This window comes from Leucoraja erinacea, chromosome 1, assembly GCF_028641065.1.
Source record: "Leucoraja erinacea ecotype New England chromosome 1, Leri_hhj_1, whole genome shotgun sequence".
Taxonomy (NCBI): Eukaryota; Metazoa; Chordata; class Chondrichthyes; order Rajiformes; family Rajidae; genus Leucoraja; species Leucoraja erinaceus.
The window spans coordinates 10,171,250-10,194,699 of record NC_073377.1 but is presented as its reverse complement, the minus strand read 5'-3'; the positions used below and the strand labels follow the sequence as shown (position 1 = coordinate 10,194,699).

General features: G+C 44.6%; 1 protein-coding gene across 1 annotated transcript in view; it reads right to left on the bottom strand.

Annotated features, from left to right (window-relative positions):
• Positions 1-23,450, bottom strand: part of LOC129706666 (fibroblast growth factor receptor-like 1) — a 350,488-nt gene that overhangs the window by 48,682 nt on the left and 278,356 nt on the right. The window contains 1 exon segment of the mRNA XM_055651091.1: positions 5,688-5,777. Coding sequence (XP_055507066.1) covers positions 5,688-5,777 — 90 coding nt within the window.

Sequence of the window (23,450 nt, the reverse complement as noted above, 5' to 3'; positions counted from 1 at the left end):
TATGTAGGTGAGCGAGGGGAGTTGATGAAATTATGGAGATAATACAAAAATAATTAAGATAGTATTAGTATTAGTATTAATGGACAGTTGATGCTTGACATGGCTTTGATTTGCCAAAAGGCTAGTTTCTCTAGCTCTTTGAAAGCAGAAAGTTGTGTTAAAATTTGATGTGTTGCTCTTCATTAATTATGCTTTTATTCCAGATGTACCCCCATTTTATTGTTTATGAGGGTGTGTTATGGAGCCACACTGATTTTCGGAAGTCCTTGGCTCTGTATTTGGTAGTGATCAGTACAAATCAGATCAGGTCCTTCTACAGTTGTACAGGGCCCTAGTGAGACCACACCTGGAGTATTGTGTGCAGTTTTGGTCCCCTAATTTGAGGAAGGACATTCTTGCTATTGAGGTAGTGCCACGTAGGTTTCCAAGGTTAATTCCTGGGATGGCGGGACTGTCATACGCTGAGAGAATGGAGCGGCTGAGCTTGTATTCTCTGGAGTTTAGAAGGATGAGGGGGATCTTATTGAAACATATAAGATTATTAAGGGTTCGGACAGGCTAGAGGCAGGAAACATGCTCCCGATGTTGGGGGAGACCAGAAACAGGGGCCATCGTTTAAAAATAAGGGGTCAGCCCTTTAGAACGGAGACGAGGAAACACTTCTTCACTCAGAGAGTTGTGGAATTCTCTGCCTCAGAGGGTGGTGGAGGCCGGTTCTCTGGATACTTTCAAGAGAGAGCTAGATAGAGCTCTTAAAGATAGTGGAGTCAGGGGATATGGGGAGAAGGCAGGAACGGGGTACTGATTGTGGATGATCAGCCATGATCACATTGAATGGCGGTGCTGGCTCGAAGGGCCGAATGGCCTCCTCCTGCACCTATTGTCTATTGTCTATTGTCAAATGAAGGCCAAACATATCTCCAAATCAGATAGCAGATCTCTATCTCAAATCCGTTTACTTGTCTTTCTTCCACAACATTTACGAGGATATTACCAGGAATAGAGGGCCTGAGTTATAAGAAAAGACTGGGCAAGCTTAGTCTCTATTCCTTGGAGTGAACAAGGCTGTGGGGTGATCTTATAGAGGTGTGTGAATCCATGAGGGGAAGGGATATAGAGAATGCACGGAATGTTTTACCCAGCACAGTGGAGTCCAGAGCTATTGTAGAGGACATAGGTATAAGGAGAGAGGGACAAGACTTAATAGAAACCTGAAGGGCAACCTTTTCACTCAGAGGGTGGTGGGTGTATGGAATGAGCTACCAGAGTAGGCAGTTACTCTATCAACATTTAAATGACACTTAGACAGGTACATGGATGGGAAAGGTTTAGAGGAATATGGGTCAAATGATGGGCAAATGGGACCAGCATAGATTGGGAATCTTGGTTGGCATTGGGAACTTAGGTGGAAACTGCTCTATGTCTGTATAAGTTTGGTTTAGTATAGAGAATATGGAAACAGGCCATTTGGCCCACCGAGTCCATCACCCATGCATTTGTTCTATCCTACACACTGGAGATGACTTACAGAAGCAAATTAAACTACAAACTTGTACATCTTTGGAATGTGGGAGGAAACTGGAGAAAACCTGGAGAAAACCCACGTGGTCACGGGGTGAACGTACCAACTCCGCACAGCACCCGTGGTCAGGATCGATCCCGGGTCCCTGGCGCTATAAGGCAGCAACTCTACCGCTGCACCATTAACAAAGGTCTACTGATCCAAAATTTTCAGGTGTCCCAAAATACCTCCGAGGGGAGAAAGTTCGCAAGTTTCCACTCCCCACCCAACTTTCTCCATTAAACATCAAGAGGATTTTCAAGATTCTCCTCACTTGCTCACCATTCCTCTGGCAGTAACTCCAAGTCCACCAAAACTCAGCCATCAACTCCAAGAGAATGTAAGCAACTTTATCAATCTGCCCTTGATATTGAAGCACAGTCATTCCCATAGAGAGTGTTCGGCCTGAAATGTGAACTCTTTTTCACTTTCCACAGACATGATGAATATTGCCAGCCTAATCTATATTTATTTCAGGTCTCCAGCAGCTATAGTTTTAAAAAATTCTGATAGGACCAGTATTAACTATCCTGATATTCATTTTCCAAAATGAAATACGATATTCCAAATAGATTCTGGTCAAGCCATTTGTCCAACTGAACCATTAGTAATGCAAACCTCAAGATAAAGATGAGCATCCATGGACACAAGGAACTGCAGATGCTGGTTTATTTTTTTTTTAAAGATACAATGTGCTGGAGTACAATAACTCCGTGGACAGGCAGCATCTCTGGAGGATAGCCACAAAATGCTGGAGTAACTCAGCAGGACAGGCAGCATCTCTGGAGAGAAGGAATGAGTGACGTTTTGGGTCGAGACCCTTCTGAAGACAGCATTCTTTGGAGGAGACAGATATGTGATGTTTTAGGTCGGGACCCTTCTTCAGACGGATTGTATTAAAGAGGGAGAAAGCTGGTAGAGTGATGGGGCGTGACAAAGCCAGGCCACCTATCACTTGCTGAGTTACTCCAGCACTTTGTGTCTGTTATTAACATTCCAATAGCACTTCAATTACTTCTTGTCCTTGTTCAGTAACTTTATGTCACCTTTGTAATAAATGGGCTCTATGATCCCTTTGTTTTTCACTGTGGTAAAAGGAGCACAGTGATCTTTCAGCTGAAATAGTACATAAGGACCAGTCCTGGCCAATGTCCATAGAATACAAACACAATCACACACATGCAGACACACACACACACTCACACACACGCACACACACATACACACACACACACATACGCGCATACACACACACACACACACGCACACACACATGCACACACACACATACGCACACACACACACACACACACACACACACACACACATACGCGCACACACACACTCACACACATGCAGACACACACATACACACACACACGCACACACACACACACACACACACACACACACACACACACACACACACACACACACACACACACACACATCACACACACACACACGCACACACACACATACGCGCATACACTCACACATGCAGACACGCACATACACACATACGCACGAACACGCACACACACACGCACAGTCTCTCTCTGTCTCTGCCTATCAGTTTCTGCCTCTATGTCTCTGTCTGTCAGTGTCTCTCTCTCTCTCGCTCTCTCTCTTTCTCTGTTTGTCTCCCTGTCCCCGTCCCTCTCTCTCTTTCTCTCTCCATTTGTTTGACTCTAAATTGTTTCTGGACATCTGAGGCCTGGCATTAAACACTAGCATGGCAATTATTCATATCTTGGAAATGAATTAATGGACAAAAAATTGATTTGATTGAACAGACCTGTTCATGTGACCTGCCAGCATATTTCAACATATATGTAGCCATGCATACAAAGACATTAGAAAATGTCTTCTTGTTGGTTAAAGTTAAAGTTAAATTGGAGGAACAGCATCTCATACTTCGCTTGAGCAGCTTAAAGCCCAGTGGAATGAATATTGATTTCTCTAACTTCAAGTAACCCCGGCATTCCCTCTCTCTCTCTATCCCTCACCTACCCAAGTCACACTAGCTTCTCGTTTTGACCCAAAAAACAGCTAACAATGGCCTGATTCCTTTATCATCGTTACTTTTTTTGCATATCTTTCATTCATTGTTCTTTATTTCCCCACATCATTGTCTATGTCCCTCGTTTCCCTTATCCCTAACCAGTCTGAAGAAGAGTCTCGACCCAAAACGTCACCCATTCCTTCTCTCCTGGGATGCTGCCTGTCCCACTGAGTTACTCCAGCTTTTTGTGTCTATCTAAAGTTAATGGAGAGTTAATCAGGGACCAAGGCAGTATATACTAAGTCGTTCTGAACAAAGTTCAGACGGATCTAGGTGTTCCAGTCTGTGAAGAATAACATTTTCAACAAGCAGGTCCAACATGTGTACAGGGATCGCTGGCCAGCGTGGACTCAGTGGGCCGAAGGGCCTGTTTTCGTGCTGTATCTCTAAATTAAACTTAGATAAGAAGGTGCTCAGCTCGTTAGTCTTTATTGCAAAGGGGTTGGAGGTTTTGGAACAGTTTAGGTTGCCGGTGAGGCCACAAATGGAGCACTGTGCACAGTATCCATCCTCTAACCCTGTACAGTAACTTTGGAGCTAGTCCAAAGGAGATTCACCAGGCTAAATCCCAGGCTGAGAGTGATGTCCGATCAAGAGAAGCTGGACAGTTTGGACCTCTATTCCATGGAGATTAGAAGAATGAGGTGTGGCCTTATTCAAATGTATAAGATCCTAAGAGGGTTTCACAGGATAAATATTGAGCCACAAGGAACTGCAGATAGTGGAATCTTGAGCAAAACACAAAGTGCTGGAGGATTGGGCTGGGAAACATCTGTGGAGAGAATATGTAGGTGATGTTTCAGGTAGGGACACTTTTTCAGACCCTTGAGAGGTAGATGCTGTGATTCTTAACTAGTGGCAGAGATATCAACAAGGGGATATACCTGCAACATAAGGGGTCAGTCATTTAAAAATAAAGTGTGTAGAAATGTATTCTCTCAGAGGACAGCATATCTCTACAATTCTCTTCCTCCCAGGGTGATGGAGAGAGGGATCCCTAGAGAGGGAACACGCGGTGACCACGGGGACTGTGGAGGCCTTCTGTAAACGCTGGTCACCGCAGGAGGTCAAATGCATTATTGGTAAAAATGTTAATATTTTAATTTGGTAACTTTGTTTGTAAAATGCCAATATAGGCATTCTTTGATCATGTTACTAATTTGTATTTTTTGTTTTTTCTGAATAAAATAATTTTGTATAATAAAAAAAAACTAAAAAAAAGGGTGATGGAGAGAAAATCATCAGATATGTTTACGATGGAGACAGATAAATATTTAAAAGATCGAGAAATTGAGGGTTGTGGAGAACTTTAGTTTAGCTGAGTTTAGAGATGTAGCATGGAAGCAGGACCTTCGGCCCATCGAGTCCATGCCAACCAACGGCCACCCACACGCTAGGGACAATTTACAGAAGCCAATTAACCTATGAACCTGCACGTCTTTGGAATGTGGGGGGAAACTGGAGCACCCGCAGAATGGGTTCGTAGGGGGAATGTACAAACTCCACACAGGCAACACCCACAGTCAGGATCGAACCTGGGTCTCTGGCGTTGGGAGGCAGCAGCTCTACTGCTGCGCTACCGTGCCGCCCTATGCCACAGAAGAGGAGTTGAGAGCAGCTTCCTGCTGCTCCTTATTTTCTTGTGAACACGACCATCAGTCAATTGTACCTTCAATTTCAGCTCCATTCCCTTGGCTGGGCTAACAGAGGTGGAAAACCCTCCTTGGTTACTTGTGCTAAAGCCGAGTATGTGACAACAACTATGTGCTGTACTCCATTTCAAAACTTGGTTACCATTGAAATGAACAAAGATGAATTGAGGTACATGTTGCACAGATGTTACTAAATATGCATGCTTCGCACGTGCAACTGACGATTAACATCCGCCTAAAGCTTCTCGGTCTCTTGTCATGCCATCTGCACAATAACAAATTGAATTTCACCTAATCAGAGCAGGCAAATGGATACATAATACATGGATCAGTTTAACTCAAATCTAATGACAGAAGGACGAAAGGCTGTGTTAGTGCTTACTCCTACAGAGTATCCAAAATTGCATACCCCATTGTTTTCCTGTGGGATCTTCGTTTCTATATTCCCCATTTGATCCTTGCGGCAGTCTCTGTCCATCCTTTCCTGTGCTTGAATCGTCTGTAAACAAATTAAACAAGGAAGCATTTACAAATGTTAGCACGTGAGGCTTTGACGTGGAAATGAAGAGAGCCAAATTTATATACAATCCCGGGGGTAACAAAAATATTTATTAGTAACTTTCCAGATTTTCTTTAATCTTCAAAGGTAAATGATTTCTGTGAGATTTCTTTTGCAGAGCAGAAGGGTGAGGATTAGAGGGGCAACATAATGAATGGAGAGAAGACAAAGTTAAGCAAAACAGTGGCGCAGCGGTAGAGCTGCTGCCTGGCAGAGACTCGGGTTCGATCCTGACTATGGGTGCTTGTCAGTACGGAGTTTCTACATTCTCCCCGTGGATTTTCTCTGAAATCTTTCGGTTTCCATCACACACCAAAGACATACAGGTTTGTAGGTTAATTTGATTGGTATAAATGTAAATTATCCCTAGTGTGTGTAGAATGGTGTTAATCGCTGGTCGACGCAGACTCGGTGGGCCGAAGGGCCTGTTTCTGCGCTGTAGCTCTGAACTAAACTAAACTAAATATGGTTGGATGTGACCAGATCCGACTGTACAAACTTCCCATGTTGAGAATGAGGCAAAGCATTGGGAGGGTGAAAGTGAAGAAAGCGAATGGCATGTTGGCCTTCATAATAATAGGAGTTGAGAATAGGAGCAAAGAGGTCCTTCTGCAGTTGTACAGGGCCCTAGTGAGACCACACCTGGAGTATTGTGTGCAGTTTTGGTCCCCTAATTTGAGGAAGGACATTCTTGTTATTGAGGGAGTGCAGCGTAGGTTCACAAGGTTAATTCCTGGGATTGCGGGACTATCATATGCTGAGAGAATGGAGCAGCTTGGCTTGTATACTGGAGTTTAGAAGAATATGAGGGGATCTTATTGAAACATATAAGATTATTAAGGGTTTGGACACGCTAGAGGCAGGAAACATGTTACCGATGTTGGGGGAGTCCAAAACCAGGGGCCACTGTTTATGAATAAGGAGTAAGCCATTTAGAACGGAGACGAGGAAACACTTTTTCTCACAGAGAGTTGCGAGTCCGTGGAATTCTCTGCCTCAGAGGGCGGTGAAGGCCGGTTCTCTGGATACTTTCAAGTGAGAACTAGATAGGGCTCTAGTCGGGGCATATGGGGAGAAGGCCGGAACGAGGATTTGGGGATGATCAGCCATGATCACATTGAATGGCGGTGCTGGCTCGTAGGGGTAAATGGCCTTCTCGTGCACCTATTGTCTATTGTCTATTGAAAAAGGCATGAACTAAACGGAAAGAATAAGGAGATGGAAATATAAATGATTCAGGTGGTTGGTAGAAAAAGAGAAAGGCAGTTCTTTGTCACTTTAATAACCTCTACCGTCTGTAGGACAAGGACTGGTTAGACTATCTCCAAGTTTCTCTCCAAGTTGCTCACCATCATATCCTCACGCAGGTCCTTCATCAACATCTTACCAACCTACTGGGAGTACCGTTAGCTGCTATGATAGGTATTACCCAAGATTGGTCAGTTGCAACTAGCTAAAGAGACCGTTTCATATACAGCGTAACATTGTTGTACTGTGTTTTTCAAGACCAATAGACACAAATAAAGAAAGACCACGAAGTGCTGACGTAACTGAACAGGTGAAGAAGGGTCACAACCCGAAAGGTCACCCTTCCATTTTCTCCAAAGACGCAGCCTGAACCACTGAGTTAAGGGCCTGTTCCACCAGCATGCGATTGCATGCGTCTAGCGCGACCAAACGTGGTGGCTTGAGGCGTACGGCCTCGCGGGGCCGGTCCCACTTCCAACCGCGGAGCCGTCTGGAGTTGTGCTTGTCCCGACATCATACTCACCAATCAGCTGGGCAGGAGGCGGGCCGACTGAATTTGGACATCGCACGGCGTCGGGTGGTTACGTCATCGCGCAACGGCACGGCGGCGGTGATGTCATCGCGCAACGCCACGCACTAGGCTTACGCCGTCAAGACGCTGCGTACGCCCGTCGGGGTGCTGCGTACGGCCTCAATGCGGCTGCGGGCCGACAGGCCATTGCCGCTCGATATTTTTGGACAGTCAGTTTTCCGGAACCCCGCGCGATGTCGGGACCAGCCCCGCACAACTCCATACGGCTCCAGCAATCGAAGTGGGACCAACCCCGTGAGGCCGTACGGCTCAAGCAACCGCGTTAGGTCGCGCTAGACGCATGTAGTCGCATGCTGGTGGGACAGGCCCTTTAATCTGGCACTTTGTATCTACCTTAGATAACATTTTGAGTTGGAACGCTTCTTCGGACTGGGCAAAACCTCAATGCACGATCTGATATGATACAACTTTATTTATCCCAGAGGGAAATTGGTTTGTCACCAGTCAAAACATACAGTTACAAGGAATTGAAAGTGTAAACGTATGCCTGCTTTGAAGAAGTTAGACACAATAAACTGCAGTAATTCAGCGGGTCAGACAGCATCTCTGGCAAGAAGGATTGGGTGACGTTTTGGGTGAAGACACAAAATGTCACCCATTCCTTCTCTCCAGAGATGCTGCCTGTCCTGCTGAGGTACTACATCTTTTTGTGTCTGTCTTTGGTTTTAATCAGCATCTGCAGTTCCTTCCTACACATATCTTCTTTGAAGAAGTTCCCCTCTCTCCGGAGGGAGTTCTCTGAGACCCCCACTCACTGCTCCCTCCCTGTGATTCTTGCTGCTCATGTTCTCCAGAGATGCTGCCCGACCCACTGAGTTATTCCAGCACTGTGTGTCTTCTTTTTGTCGTAAATCAGCATCTGCATTTCCTCACTTCTACGCCACAAATAAAGGTTGTGCTTACGTGGATCTCCAATGTCTGGCAGAGTGAACATGTTGAATTGAAAAGCAGTGCTAGACTGGTGTGGAAGAACCCCACACGGACTGCCCCCACAACAGTTCTGGAATGTTCCTCACCCCACCTCCCCAATGGCTGTCTGTCTTCCCAACAATGCCCAAATCTTAAAATAAGAAATGAAAAAAAAGATTATGTTCTCATGATTGCAGTAATAAATGGCTGTGGTGAATATGGTGGGACAGATTCTAAAAAATAAGACATAGGAGCGTTGGTCTGCCTTCTTGGCAGTCACATTAATGTGTTTGGTCCACGACAGTTCATTACCAATAGTAACACCAAAGAACTTGAAGCTCTCAACCATTTCCACATCTGCACCATTGATTCTAATTGGGGCATGTACTCCCTATTGATGGTTTGTGTGGTCATAATTTGTCCTGTTATATTAACGGACTATTTATAATTATCTATTCATGTACTTTCACTAGTTTTGGAGTAAAGCCTATTACTGTAAATTATTAATAGCATAGAAACATAGAAAATATGTGCAGGAGTAGACCATTCGGCCCTTTGAGCCTGCACCGCCATTCAATATGATCATGGCTGATCATCCAACAGTATTCTGTACCTGCCTTCTCTCCATACCCCCTGATCCCTTTAGCCACAAGGGCCACATCTAACTCCCTCTTAAATAGAGCCAACTACCTTCTGTGGCAGAGAGTTCCACAGATTCACCACTCTCTGTGTGAAAAATGTTTTTCTCATCTCGGTCCTAAAAGATTTCCCCCTTATCCTTATAACATTCAGTGAGTACAGTGAAATTATTACTGTAAACATTATTCAAGTAGAAATTATTACTGGTAACTAATGTTATAACTATACAATTGCTGAATAATTACTGAGTTACTTGGAATCGAAAGTAAAGGAATATCAAGTTTTATTAAATTGCATTTTGCAATCAGCTAAGGTTCAACTAAAATCTAAAGGCCTCCTTTCCATGAGTAAATTATCAGTTTATTTTTGAATTCTACATCATTTCCTTGTTTTAATTGTGCTGCACTAAATGTTCTTACTGAGGCTTTGATTTTAAATGGAGTCAAATCTCTGCGATTAAGTGCAGTCTATGTAAAATTATTTCTTCTCATTTTTTATGCATGGGGGCAGCCCTGGTGGCGCAGCGGCATAGACCTGGGTTTGATCCCGACTACAGCTGCTGTCGGTACTGAGTTTGTACGTTCTCCCCGTGACCGCGCGGGTTTTTGCTGTTTTCTCCCACACCCCAAAGACGTACAAATATATAGATTAATTGGCATGGTACAGGTGTAAATTGTCCCTAGTGTGTGCAGGATAATGTTATTGTGCGGGGCTCGTTTTTCTGTGCAGGCTCGGTGGGCCGAAGGGCCTGTCTCCACACTGTATCTCTCAACTCTAAACTAAAAACTAAATATTGCCCTCTGCTGCACCTGGAGTAGTGTGTGCAATTTTGGTCTCCTCATTTGAGGATGAAAATTATTGCTATTGAGGGAATGCAGCATCGGTTCACCATGGAAGAATGAGAGGGGATATTATAGAAACATACAAAATGCTAAAGGATTGGACAGGGTAGATGCAGGCAAAATGGTCCTGATGTTGGGGGAGTCCAGAACCAGCTGTCACAGTTTAAGAATAAGGGGTAGGCCATTTAGGACCGAGATGAGGAAAAGCTTTTTCACCCAGAGAATTGTAATTCTGTGGAATTCTCTGCCACAGAAGGCAGTGGAGGCCAATTCACTGGGGATGTTTTCAAGAGAGTTAGATTTAGCTCTTAGAACTAAAGGAATCAAGGGATATGGGGAAAAAGCAGGAACGGGGGGCTGATTGGGGATGATCAGCCATGATCATTGAATGGTGGTGCTGGCTCAAAGGGCCGAATGACCTACTCCTGCACCTATTTTTCTGTCTCCATAATTCTATGTTTCTACTGAAGACATGCATTTGCCTAGTTTTCTGTAGCGGCCGGCAGTAATAGTTGCAATTAGAAGAAGGATATCAAGGCCCATTATATAGCTGTCCCACGTAATCCCTTTCCACTGCAAGCAAAGGCACACTTAATCAAACCAACAACCTTCCACTCAAGCAGCTATACTCCCATTACATAAGAAATCAAGTTGAGGGCTTTTATGCTGTTTCAGCTCGGCTGTGAGCAACAATTTTCATTCCTTCACGTATCACAAAGTTATCATTATATTGTCACACCAAAGTCATTGCATAGTTTAGCAATGGTGAGTTTAGCAAGAGTTATGTGGTACTCTTGTATCCCCTATTGAAAAGAATTGGTTGAGCTTAAGAGGTGTTAAGAGATGAATATTTGGTCCATTGAGTCCAGACTTGTTTTTCAGAGGTGCATTATAAAAGTAAGATTAAACGAGAACTTACCAGTTTGAAGTTTGATCTGTATTTTATGAGGAGTTACGATGAGGGATTACGTGAAGAGCCCGCTCAGCACGCATGCGCGGCATACTTCAAAGCAGCAGTGTAGAATCACAGATAGACACAGTTATTGAAGTAAACATAGTAAAGACAAGGAGACATCAGTTTATCAGTTTGACCCATATTATTGAGGGTGGGAGCGGAGGGCACGTAATCCCTCATCGTAACGCCTCATAAAATACAGATCAAACTTCAAACTGGTAAGTTCTCGTTTAATCTTACTATTTTACTTCGGAGTCAAGTGAGTGACTACGTGAAGACTTCAAAGCTCTGTGATTTCAAACCGTGTAACAGGTATTACTTCACGTGCTGCCGAAGTCCTTGAGGGAGGAAGTGTGTTATTGTAATCAACCAATAAATCTGTTTGTAGAAAAACACAATGGTATTTTTTAACAATAACAACAAAGAAATTAAAATTGCTCCCCTGGGCTTAAATTAAATATTTGCAGTCTGTAAAAAAATATTTCTGCAAATAAAACAGGTTTTGCCAATGGCTTATTATAAAATTTCTGAACGGTCTTTCTCCCGACCATACTGCTGTAGCCAGGATGTGATGTATAGGCACGTCCATTCTTTTAACCGTCGACGTGGATGCTGCCCTGGTGGAGTGAGATTTGTACATGTTAGTGTTTATCCCAGCAGCTTTTAGCACCTGCTTGAGCCATCTCGAAATGGTTTGGCTCGTCACCCGACCATAAGGTTTTTTATGACTGACCCACAAGGCTTTTCATCTCCCTCGAATATTTTTGGTTGTGTCTATGTAGGATAGTAGGTGGGTTATGGCACATAACATATGGTTCTGGCGGGTAAGCCCGGAGTTCCACGACTGGATTAGGTGTTCCTGGTCTGCTCTGTTTGATCATTCCCTGGATAATGACAGAGATCTGGTCTGGAGCTGTGAGCATGGTGTCCAGTCGCAATAGGTGTAGTGACTGGACCCTCTGTGCAGATACAAGTGCCATCAACATAAGTGTTTTGAGCATAGATTGTTCCAGGTTGAGGGATCTGGCTGGTGGCCATCCCCTGAGGTACGTCAGGACCACACTGACATCCCATATATGGGTGTACCTTGGTCTAGAAGGGTTAGAGTTGGAAATACCCTTGATTAGTTTGACCACCAGCGAGTGGGACCCCATGGCCTGTTGTCCTGGAGCTGGTTTTAAATAGACAGGCAGGGCACTTCTAGCTGTGTTGATGGCTCTGTAGCTGAGTCCTTCATCGTGGTGAAGGTTTGCCAGGAATTCCAGTACATTGTAGCAATGTTACAAAATTTTGAGATTTAAAAAATCAAGTCTGCAATTTATCCCATCAGATAAAGCATAACAATAAGTTTAATTTGACACCAAATTCACTTTCATATCTCAAGTATTAAAAAGGTTATGACCATTTTCATACTCGGAAATTAGCATCTTGTTTCCTATTGATTTTCAATGGACATTACAAAAAAGCTGTGATCTTGGATAGTCAAACGCCCATTTCTTAAGGAAAGATTAACATTTTTAAATAGCCTAAGTGTCCAGAGATTATTCACAAATAATTCACAATATAACATGATTTTTATATCTAATTTACATTAATTTATAGGCCAAATGGAAGGAATTTAGTGTTCAATTGCTGTAAATAAATGCCCATTTAAATCGGCTTTCTAGTGGGTTCATGTGGAACGCGCTGGTTTAGAACGTTGACAGCGCGCTGGATTAGTGCCCTCAAATGCCGAGAAAAATACTGCGGGATATAAAAAGCCCAAAATGAACTATTCGTTATAGATAACTTGATATTCAGGGTTATATATATGCCCATTTAATGTAAAAATAAGGTACATACCTTTAATTGTTTGCTTTATAAAACCCTGGGGCTGCGAGAGGTTGCGAAATCAGAGAGTAATTTTAAAACTATTATAACTATATTATCGAGGCCTATAAAACTAATAATACCTTTTGCGACCGGGTCTTGCAGCGATTTTTCGTTAATGATTTACTAGGCTGAACATGTGCGATTAGTACAGCCTAGTAAAAATCGCGTTTTAAACCCGCCCCCTCCAAACAGCGCCAAAATCGCCGACATGGCTGAGGGCAGATTCCCAATGACGATTCAGGTAGGTTTTGTAATATACCTATACATTGGTAACTGTAGCGGTTGAGTAGGTGGTCCCTGTATCCAAGCAGTATTTCTCCCAATTTTTGATGCTGGACAAGTGCTGTTTTTTTAGTGGATGTTCGGAGGGATGCTGACATGGAGTCGACGGTTTGTTCTGATAATCCCAGTCCCAGAAGTGGTGTGTGCAGAATCTGCAACCCAGGAGTTTGATTTTTTCATGGCACGGGTAGCTTGTGCCCGACACTGGGTGTTAATAACTCTGGGTCACTGGGGAATACCATCGGAGTTTCAACAACCATGTCATGGAGTATTGGGAACAATGGCTGCGTAGGCCAGTCGGGTACTATCAAAATAATCCACTAATGCCATTGAGTATATACTGATCACTCATTATAGACTCCCGTGCTTCTTTAAACAGGTGTAATCTCCCCCCTGTTAGTATTACTCTATATGCTGGTTGGAACCAGACCCACCTACCTCCATGGTTATGGGTATTCTTCTGTTTCCTGCCGGTCCAACGAGTGGTGCACGTTGTCTGACGTGGCGGGGATGTTGGGGGGTGGCACATTTTCCATGGGGTCCGCTCTGGGCCCTGGTCTAAAGAAGACTTTCAGTGATAGAATGCGGACGCCGAGCTTTCATCAGTCCCATATGGTAGACGTCGACTGATGGACGCGATGGGGTGCTGCTGCTTAGGAATTATTGTTTTTGGTTTGCTCATCCCGGGGCCTGCCCTCATGAGACCGAAAGTTATTTAGAGCCTCTTCCATGTCCTTCATATGCTTTGTGAGGTTTTTGCCAAAGAGCAGTGGGTCTGGCTCAGTGGCTGGAGTTTTGCACAACCCCACAAATGTAGGATCTTTATGGCAGGTCTTATGATTTGTTTACGAAGGTTGTGGTCATCTCCGTATTTGTCCACGGAACGAGCAAACGATGTGACGGCTGACGTCAGGCTTTTAACGGCCTCCTGCACGTGGGGTTTCCACGTAGCTGTCCACCACACCCAGCAGCTCTTCTCTTCCTCACCCCTTGTATACTCCCGAGATCTTCAGCCATCGTCCCCTGTTCTTGACCAGCCCAGTCCTGGTCACCAAAGCTACCCTCGGGTAAGGAGGAAGCAATGGACAGTGCACAAGACACTGTGGAGGGAGTGCCTGAACTCCCCCTGCGAGAGCGCCCCTCACGAAGCGCGTCCCGCTGGAGCACCTGCTCCAGGAGCCGCTCTATGCGGCTCAGGCGGCTGTCCATCCCCCGTGCGGGTGGAGAGACGTCCCCGTCCGACAAGTCGGAGCCACTGGCCGGACGCCTCTTCCGTGGCTTTACTTCCAGCCCGCTGCTCAGGCGCTTGCGGGCTGGGCTCGGCACGGTGTCGGGGTATAGCGGAGCGCCCGGTAAGCGGTCCTGCCGCCTTGTTGCTGCCCCCCCGTCAGATGGAACGCTCCTCCGTGGAGTCGAGCGGGGGACAGATTTGTCCAAGAGCCTTTCTTCTCTGCCAGAAAGCAGAAGGCTCCCTGTGAAAGAAAACCCCGACCTCAGAGCTTACCTGACGGTCCGTTCTTTCACCCCGTAGCGGGAGCGCCTGACTCCCGATGCGCCGCTGTTGCACTGCTGTACCGCGCATGCGCGCTGAGCGGGCTCTTCATGTAGTCACTCACGTGACTCCGAAGTAAAATCAGTGTCATCCCCTCCCAGTCTTCCCATAGCCCTGCAAATTAGTTTCCCTCACAAGTCTATCAAATTCTCTTTTGAAATACTGCAGATACCAGAAATCTGAATTGAAAAGTAAGATGCTTCACAGAAAAGTAAAATGTGAGGTTATCCAATTTGGCAGCAAAAACAGGAAAGTAGACTATTATCTGAATGGTGGCCAATTAGGAAAAGGGGAGATGCAACGAGACCTGGGTGTCATGGTACACCAGTCATTGAAAGTAGGCATGCAGGTGCAGCAGGCAATGAAGAAAGCGAATGGTATGTTAGCATTCATAGCAAACGGATTTGAGTATAGGAGCAGGGAGGTTCTACTGCAGTTGTACAGGGTCTTGGTGAGACCACACCTGGAGTATTGCATACAGTTTTGGTCTCCTAATCTGAGGAAAGACATTCTTGCCGTAGAGGGAGTACAGAGAAGGTTCACCAGACTGTTTCCTGGGATGTCAGGACTTTCATATGAAGAAAGACTGGATAGACACGGCTTGTACTCGCTAGAATGTAGAAGATTGAGGGGGGATTTTATAGAAACTTACAAAATTCTTAAGGGGTTGGACAGGCTAGATGCAGGAAGATTGTTCCCGATGTTGGGGAAGGCCAGAACAAGGGGGTCACAGTTTAAGGATAAGGGGGAAATCTTTTAGGACCGAGATGAGAAAAAAAAAATTCACACAGAGAGTGGTGAATCTCTGGAATTCTCTGTCACAAAAGGTGTATAGCTATATAAATAAGCTATATTTAAGAGGGAGTTAGATGTGGCCCTTGTGGCTAAAGGGATCAGGGGGTATGGACAGAAGGCAGGTACGGGATACTGAGTTGGATGATCAGCCATGATCATATTGAATGGCGGTGCAGGCTCGAAGGGCCGAATGGCCCACTCCTGCACCTAATTTCTATGTTTCTATGTTTCTATGTTTCTACACCATTGGTAGAATCTCCCCAGAATTCAATGGCAGAGCAGCATAGATTTCCCAGAAGATCGACACAAAAGGCTGGAGTATCCCAGCGGATCGGGCAGCATCTCTGGAGAACAGAAATAGGTGATGTTTCGGGTTGAGAGGATTTCCCAGGATTCGGTCAGTGAATTCACCTCTCCCACCAGGAACACCCTAACTGACATGAATGGAGACTCCTGGATCTCTAGATTAGTGTGGCAAAGATAAATGTGGTAGGTTGGGAAGAATCCCGATGCAACAGGTTGAAAAATTTGCAGCGACCATAATGAGGCCGCGACTAGTTCCCATAATGCGGGAACTCCTCACGACCATGAAGACGACTCCTCGGCAACCACCCGTGAACATGTGGCCACCATGTGGCAACTGCATAGTCTCCTGCAGTCGCCTAAAAAGTCGCCTAAGTGGGACAGGCCCATTAGAATAACACAGCATAGGAAACGGCCCTTCGTCCCACTATGGTCATGTTTACAATGTACTCAAATATTACATTGGCTGCCAAATGTATGAAGATGCTTAGTGCTGTTTAAACATGCTTTTCTTTCTCTGGTGAAAGATCAAAGTTTTACAATCTAATAAAGTTTGAAAAGATTATTACGTTCAAAAGATTCCAAGACCAGAACGCAAAGCTTGAATGTAAGACGGTTAAAGTTTAAAGGGGATGTGCAGGCCAAGTATTTTTTCACACTGGGTGGCAGGTGCCTGCAGGAGTTGGTATTGCAGGTACATATTATAGCGGTGTTTATAAGGCTTTTAGATTAGTCACATGAATATGCTAAGATTGGTTCACACAGAGGCAGATGAGATTGGTTTTCGGCATGGCCATTATTGGGCCAAAAGGTCTTTTTATTTTGACTTTACTCTAGCCTTTCGAGATACAGCGCGGAAACAGGACCTTAGTCTGCGCCGAGCAGCAATTACCCTGCACACTATAATACTGTCCGACATACTAGGGGAAATTTATAATTTTACCGAAGCCAATTAACCTACAAGCCTGTACGTTCGGCACGGACTTGTAGGGCCGAGATGGCCTGTTTCCATGCTGTAATTGTTATATGGTTGTTATATATGGTTATATGGTCTTTGGAGTATGGGAAGAAACTGGAGCACCCGGAGAAAATGCACGCGGTCATGAGGAGAACGTACTAACTCTGTACAGACAGCACCCGTAGTCAGGATTGAACCGGGACACTGGCGCTGGAAGACAGCAACTCTCCCGCTGCACCATTGTGCCACCCTATGCTGTTCCTGTGCCGTACTTTTTTTATGTCTAAGTTAGCAAAACATAAACCTTGTCAATTTGCTGTCATGTTGCAATCCAAATACTAATGATTGCTTCATTTCCCCCAGCACACAAACATTGCCAGGGACTGGAAGCTCATAACTTCAGACTGCAACAAGGCTTGTCCATATTTCCTTGATTTCAGGTATTTTTGTCCTCTCTGTTTTTGTCTTCACCACAGTCAGCAGTTTGCCAGAAAGCAAGGTGTGTGGGCATTGAGTCAAGAGTGTTTTATTTTCATATTTCCCAGATAGAACAATGAAATTCTTACTTGCAGCAGGTCAACAGAATATGTAAACATAGTACACTGGAAACAATAGAATAAACGAGAGAAAAAAGTACAGTGTGTGTATATATACATAAACACACAAAATGCTGGAGTAACTCAGCGGGTCGAGACCGAAACGTCACCCATTCCTCTCCAGAGGTGCTGCCTGTCCTGCTGAGTTACTCCAGCATTTTGTGTCGATCTTCGTTATAAATCAATATCTGCAGTTCCTTCCTATACATATACGCACATACACACATACACACATACACACATACAAATACACATACATTCAGTATACATGTGTATATATATATAAACACGCTGTATATATACATATATATATACAGCGTGTTTATATACATACATACACACATATGCACACACACATATACACACACACAAATATACACACACACACACACTGTAGAAGAGTCGACATGTTTACGAGCAGTGTGAAGAAGACAAACTGCTGCTGTTGTGTTTCATTCTTCGTTACGTCTCAGCACAGCCCAAGCAGCTAGATTTTAGATGCAACTTGATTCGCAGCCAAGGCTTTGATGTTGAGCTGAATTGCTGCAATTGCTTTGATCTTCTAAAGATCTAACTCTGCGCCTAGCTTGCCCGCAGTCCCCTCACCCTTCTGAAAGAAACCTGTCCGGACATTTCATGGTGCAGACACCCGGAATGTGATTCAAAACGGACAAAGAAGGGTGAACTCATCCCCATTTATTGGCAATTTATACGGAGCTCTTCAAAAAGCAACCAGGGCAAGGTATTGGGGCCGTTACCAATGAATTTGAGTAGATCAGATGTGATATTGATACCAATTAAAAAAAATGTTATTTAACAACTGAAATGACCCAGCTCAGGAGAAGGAATCACCAACTTTCTTTAAAAAATCCAAGGCAAGATGAGTCTCAGCTTTGACTACGCTAGGCCGGATTTGAAGCCTTTGAAGTCAGGGGCCTTTTAAGCCCCATTTCACAGATGATCCAGCTTTGCATAAATAAACACGCTGACCTTTGAACTCTAACTGGAGACCTGAGCACACTTCAAAGGAAAGGGTGAAGCGATCAACATGCATCATTAAGGCGACCCTCGCTCAGCGGAGCCGACAAAAGGAGGGAGCTGAGTGAGGGAGAGAGGGAGGGGGCTGTGGGGCCGAGGGGGTGGGGGTGAGCGAAGGGCGCTTTAGGGGAGGGAAGTGTTGTCGGAATCAAAACAACAACACTGAAAACGAGGGGAAAAAACTGTACAGACGTCAGTCTTAAACAACCATAACAGGGAGGCTTGGTGCTGTTAGTAACGACTGGTTCAACTCCTGGAAAATGTCAGATCTGATGCGGTGATCGTGTTTGACAGGTGAAGACAAGAGGATAAGCATGGAAGGCAGGCACAGGTTTGGTTAAATACTTGCTGTCCCCTGACCATACTGTCTGTTCCCAGTCATTGCCCCCCGATCTCTTAATAATCCACCTGCTTAAACAGGTCAATGATTAAAACACAATACACACACCAATCAGGAAATTTAGGTGTGAATGTGCCCAGGCTGTGGTAACCTTGACAATAATTACCCATCTCCCAGGACTGATGGCTTAGTTGGAACCACACCATATCCTTGTGCGTTCCTTCTGCAGAATGTTCTGTACCTTGGAGAACCAAAAGCAATTAACACAAGCCCATGTCCGTAAGGAACAAGCATTGCAATGATTGAGGTAAAATTTAGTTCCGTTTAGTTTAGAGGTACAGCGCTGAAACCTGCCTTTCAGCTCACACAGTCCGCGCTGACTGGCGATTACTGCACACTAACACTATCCTACACACACTTGGCACAATTTGCAATTTTACAAAACCAATTAGCCTCTAAACCTGTAGGTCTTTGTGGATCAGAGCAGGATTATCGGTGGGGCACTGGTATAGAGGAAGATGTGAGGAAAGTGGGTGCAAAGGGGGTAGGCTTTTGCTTTCTAGCCTAAACGGTATATAGATTGGGTAGTTGGTATGAAAGGCATGTGTGTGATCTGCCACCACTCATTGAAACCAGATTCCAAAATTTAAAGTTGAGCAAAAAAGTATTTGTCCTATTTAGTTTAGTTTAGAGATAAAGTGCAGAAATAGGCCCTTCGGCCCACCGAGTCCGCACCGACCAGTGATCCCCGCACATCAACACTATCCTACACACACGAGGGCCAATTTACACTTATACCAAGCCAATTAACCTACAAACCTACACATGTTTGGAGTGTGGGGGGAAACCGAAGATCCTGGAGAAAACATATATACACACATATATACACACACATATATATACACACATATATACCAAACAGACAAAAAAATCAATAATAGTAATTCAGGCTCAGTCTCTGCAAGATGGGGGAGGGAGAGGTCACGGCTCGCTGTCTTTAGTGGCATTGCACCCTGCTTGAAATGGTATGAAACTGCATTTGAATTTGGTGCCCTTGCCGTGAGTCAACTGCCAGCCCACAGGCCGTGAGTGAGCTGCCAGCACACAGTCTTGAGTGACATTCATTCCACAATGTCCATACTAGCCCTCTGGAAACTAGTCTCTTCGACACACGTACTAGCGCCCCAGAAAGCCCCCCCCCCCACTGGCCATCAATATTGGAATTGGTGGAGAGGTGGAAAATTGGATTGGGGGACCAGCCCTCCCGTGTGATGCTATATATATATATATATATATATATATATTTTTTTTTTTTAATTAAATATTTATTTATTTATTTATTTCCCTTTGTTAATGATAGGTTTTACTGAGTACTATGTACTAAGGCCAAGCCCAGACTGGGCGATTTCACTGAACACCTACATTCAGTCCACCTTGGCCAATGCAACAGCACTGCCAAGATGTCATGGGTGTCAACACTGTGGCCTCCATTGGAGTGCACAACAAGATCAAAGCTGTCCACAGTAGAAACAAATTCACTCAGCCAATTTATAGAGTGAGAACATCTTCCACACTTCAGTCGTGGCTTCTTTTGGGGAGAAACGTCACGAATGGAACTGACGTACAATTTCCCATAGAAATACGCAGATGGTCTGTTACAACCCGCTCCAAGGGCTTGAACACAAAAAATCCAACGGAACTGGCAAGAGCAGTTCTGGGGAGAGCTTTCAGTTGAGGTATTAAACTGAAGGTCAAAATGTTCTCCCAGCTATTTATCAAAGATACAGGGCTCTACTTTGAAACTTGTTTGGAATCCGAAGCAATATTTATCCCTAAATCAACATTATTAAAAGCATAACGTGCTAGAGTTACTCAGCGGGTCAGGCAGCATCTCTGGAGAAAAAGGATAGGTCTAGACACTTCTTCAGGCTCCCACCCGAAACGTCACCCATCCTTTTTCTCCAGAGTTGTGCCTGACCTGCTGAGTAACTCCAGCATTTTCATGTTCATAAGTGATAGGAGCAGAACTATGCCATTCGGCCCATCAAGTCTACTCTGCCATTCAATCATGGCTCATCTATCTCTCCCTCTTCACCTTAGATAAAATAAAGGCCTAAGCTGGTAATGTAGATGCCCCAAGCATGCACGTTTGCCATAGGAATTGCAGACATTTCTGCAGTTGTGGCAGAAGATGTCTGTAGGACATTCACACGTATAGTTTGGTTTTGTTTAGTTTAGTTTTAGTTTAGAGATACTGCGCGGAAACAGGACTTTCCGCACCGACCTCGGCACGTTAACACTATCCTACAGAAGATCGACAGAAAATGCTGGAGTAACTCAGAGGGACAGGCAGCATCTCTGGAGAGAAGGAATGGGTGACGTTTCGGGTCGAGACCCTTCTTCAGAACGTCACCCATTCCTTCTTTCCAGAGATGCTGCCTGTCCCGCTGAGTTACTCCAGCCTTTTGCATCTATCTTTGGTTTAAACCAGCATCTGCAGTTCCTTCTTACACAACACTATCCTACAAGCTGGAAAGGGTACAGAGAAGATTAAACAAGGATGTCAGGCTGGAGAGGGTACAGAGAAGACTTACAAGGATGTTGCCTTGGCTGGTGGGTCTGAGCTATAGGGAGAGATTGAGTAGGCTGGGACTCTATTCCTTGCAGTGCAGGAGGATGGGGGGTGATCTTATTGAGGTGCATAAAATCATGAGAGGAATAGATCAGGTAGATGTACAGAATCTCTTGCCCAGAATTGGGGAATCGAGGACCTGAGGACATAGGTTCAAGGTGAAGCGGAAAAGATTTAATAGGAATCTGAGGGGCAACTTTTTCACACAAAGGGTGGTGGGTGTATAGAACAAGCTGCCAGATGAGGTAGTTGAGGCAGGGACTATCCTAACATTTCGGAAACAGTTAGACAGGTACATGGATAGGACAGGATATGGACCAAACGTGGTCAGGTGGGACTAGTGTAGCTGGGACATGTTGGCCGATTTGGGAAAATTGTGCCAAAGGGCCTGTTTCCACACTGTATCATTCTATCACTCTATGGCTCCATACGCACTAGAGAATATTTACCCAATTAACCTACAAACCTCTATGTCTTTTGAGTGTGGAAGGAAAACAAACATCTCAGAGGAAGACCCACGCTGTTATGGGGAGAACGTACAAACTCCATGCAGGCAGCACCCAAATTCGGGATCAAACCCAGGACTTTGGTGCTGAAAGAGCTGTAAGGCAGCAACTCTATCTCTGCGCCACTGTTCTGCCCAAAAACATGTAACTTTGAAGGTGACGCGTCCCTTCTGCCTGTGAGCTTCTGTATGCTCCAGATACAAGACATTGAGACTCTCAATATCACCAAAATAGTAATCGCAGTCGACATTGTAAGCCATAATAGTCTAAGTAGTCAATGCACCTCAACATTATATCACTAGGTAACATCATCTCACAACATATCTTGACTATATTCTTGAAAGGGCAGCACAGTGTAACTATATAAGACTATATAAGGGCAGCACAGTGACGCAGTGGTAGAGCTTCTACCAAACAGCGCCAGAATCCGCGTTCGATTCTGACTAAGGGGTACGGGAGTTTGCATGTTTCTCCCTGTGACCGCATGGGTTTTTTCCAGGTCTTCCATTTTCCTCCCATATTCCAAAGACGTATGGATTTGTGGTTTAGTTGGCCTCCGTAAATTGTCAATTGTCCCTAGAGTGTAGGATAATGCTGGTGTACGGGGCGATTGCTGATCAGCATGGACTCGCTGGGCAGAAGGGCCTGTTTCCACACTGTATCTCTAAAGTCCAAAGGCCCGGCTTCAGTTACACTTGGAGAATTCTACATTCTAATAGCCTTTGTGTGAATACTACTTAAAGGTTACATAAAGGTTACTCCCTCATATGACTGAACTCTGAATTTAAGATAACGCCATCCAGTTCCTGATGTCCTTCAATATGAATCAAAACCCATTTAAAGACAAATGCTTTTAATATTTTTAACATCCAGATTAGACTGCCTTTCAACCTCTACACAAGCAAATAGAAACCATGTTTGTCCAATGTATCCTCATAGATTTCATTCTTTCAAGGTACTTTAAGTCCCAGTATAATTTTGTGTTGCACAGGCTCCTTCGCCAATGAACTTTCCTGAGAGAAACACAAAATGCTGGAGTAACTAAGCGGGACAGGCAGCATTCTGGGGAGAAGGAGACCTCCTTCAGACGAAGGGTCAGGGGAGGTGATGAGTTCCTTCTGCATCTTTTACATTTTTTCCCTTTCACCTTAAGCCTATGTCCTCTGGTCCTCGATTTCCCTGCTCTGGGCAAGAGGTTCTGTGCATCGACCCGAGCTATTCCTCTCATGATTTCCTACTGCATCTTTCCTGAGATGTGGTGCCCAGAAGTGAACGATCGCCACCAGACATGGTTTATAGTCCAGTGATTCCCAACCTGGGGCCATGGCAAATTTCAGGGGGGCCACAGAAACATTTGGGGATTTAGGGGGCCACAGGTTCAATGAAGGGGGCCACTTTTGTTCCGCTAATAATGTCAGGGAGGGGGCCACAGAAAAATTTAAGAGCCCAAGGGGGCCATGAGCTAAAAAAGGTTGGGAACCACTGGTTTATACAACCGAAGCATAACTTCCTCAAGTTGTAATCCAATCTATCCTGAGTTAATGATAAACTGAC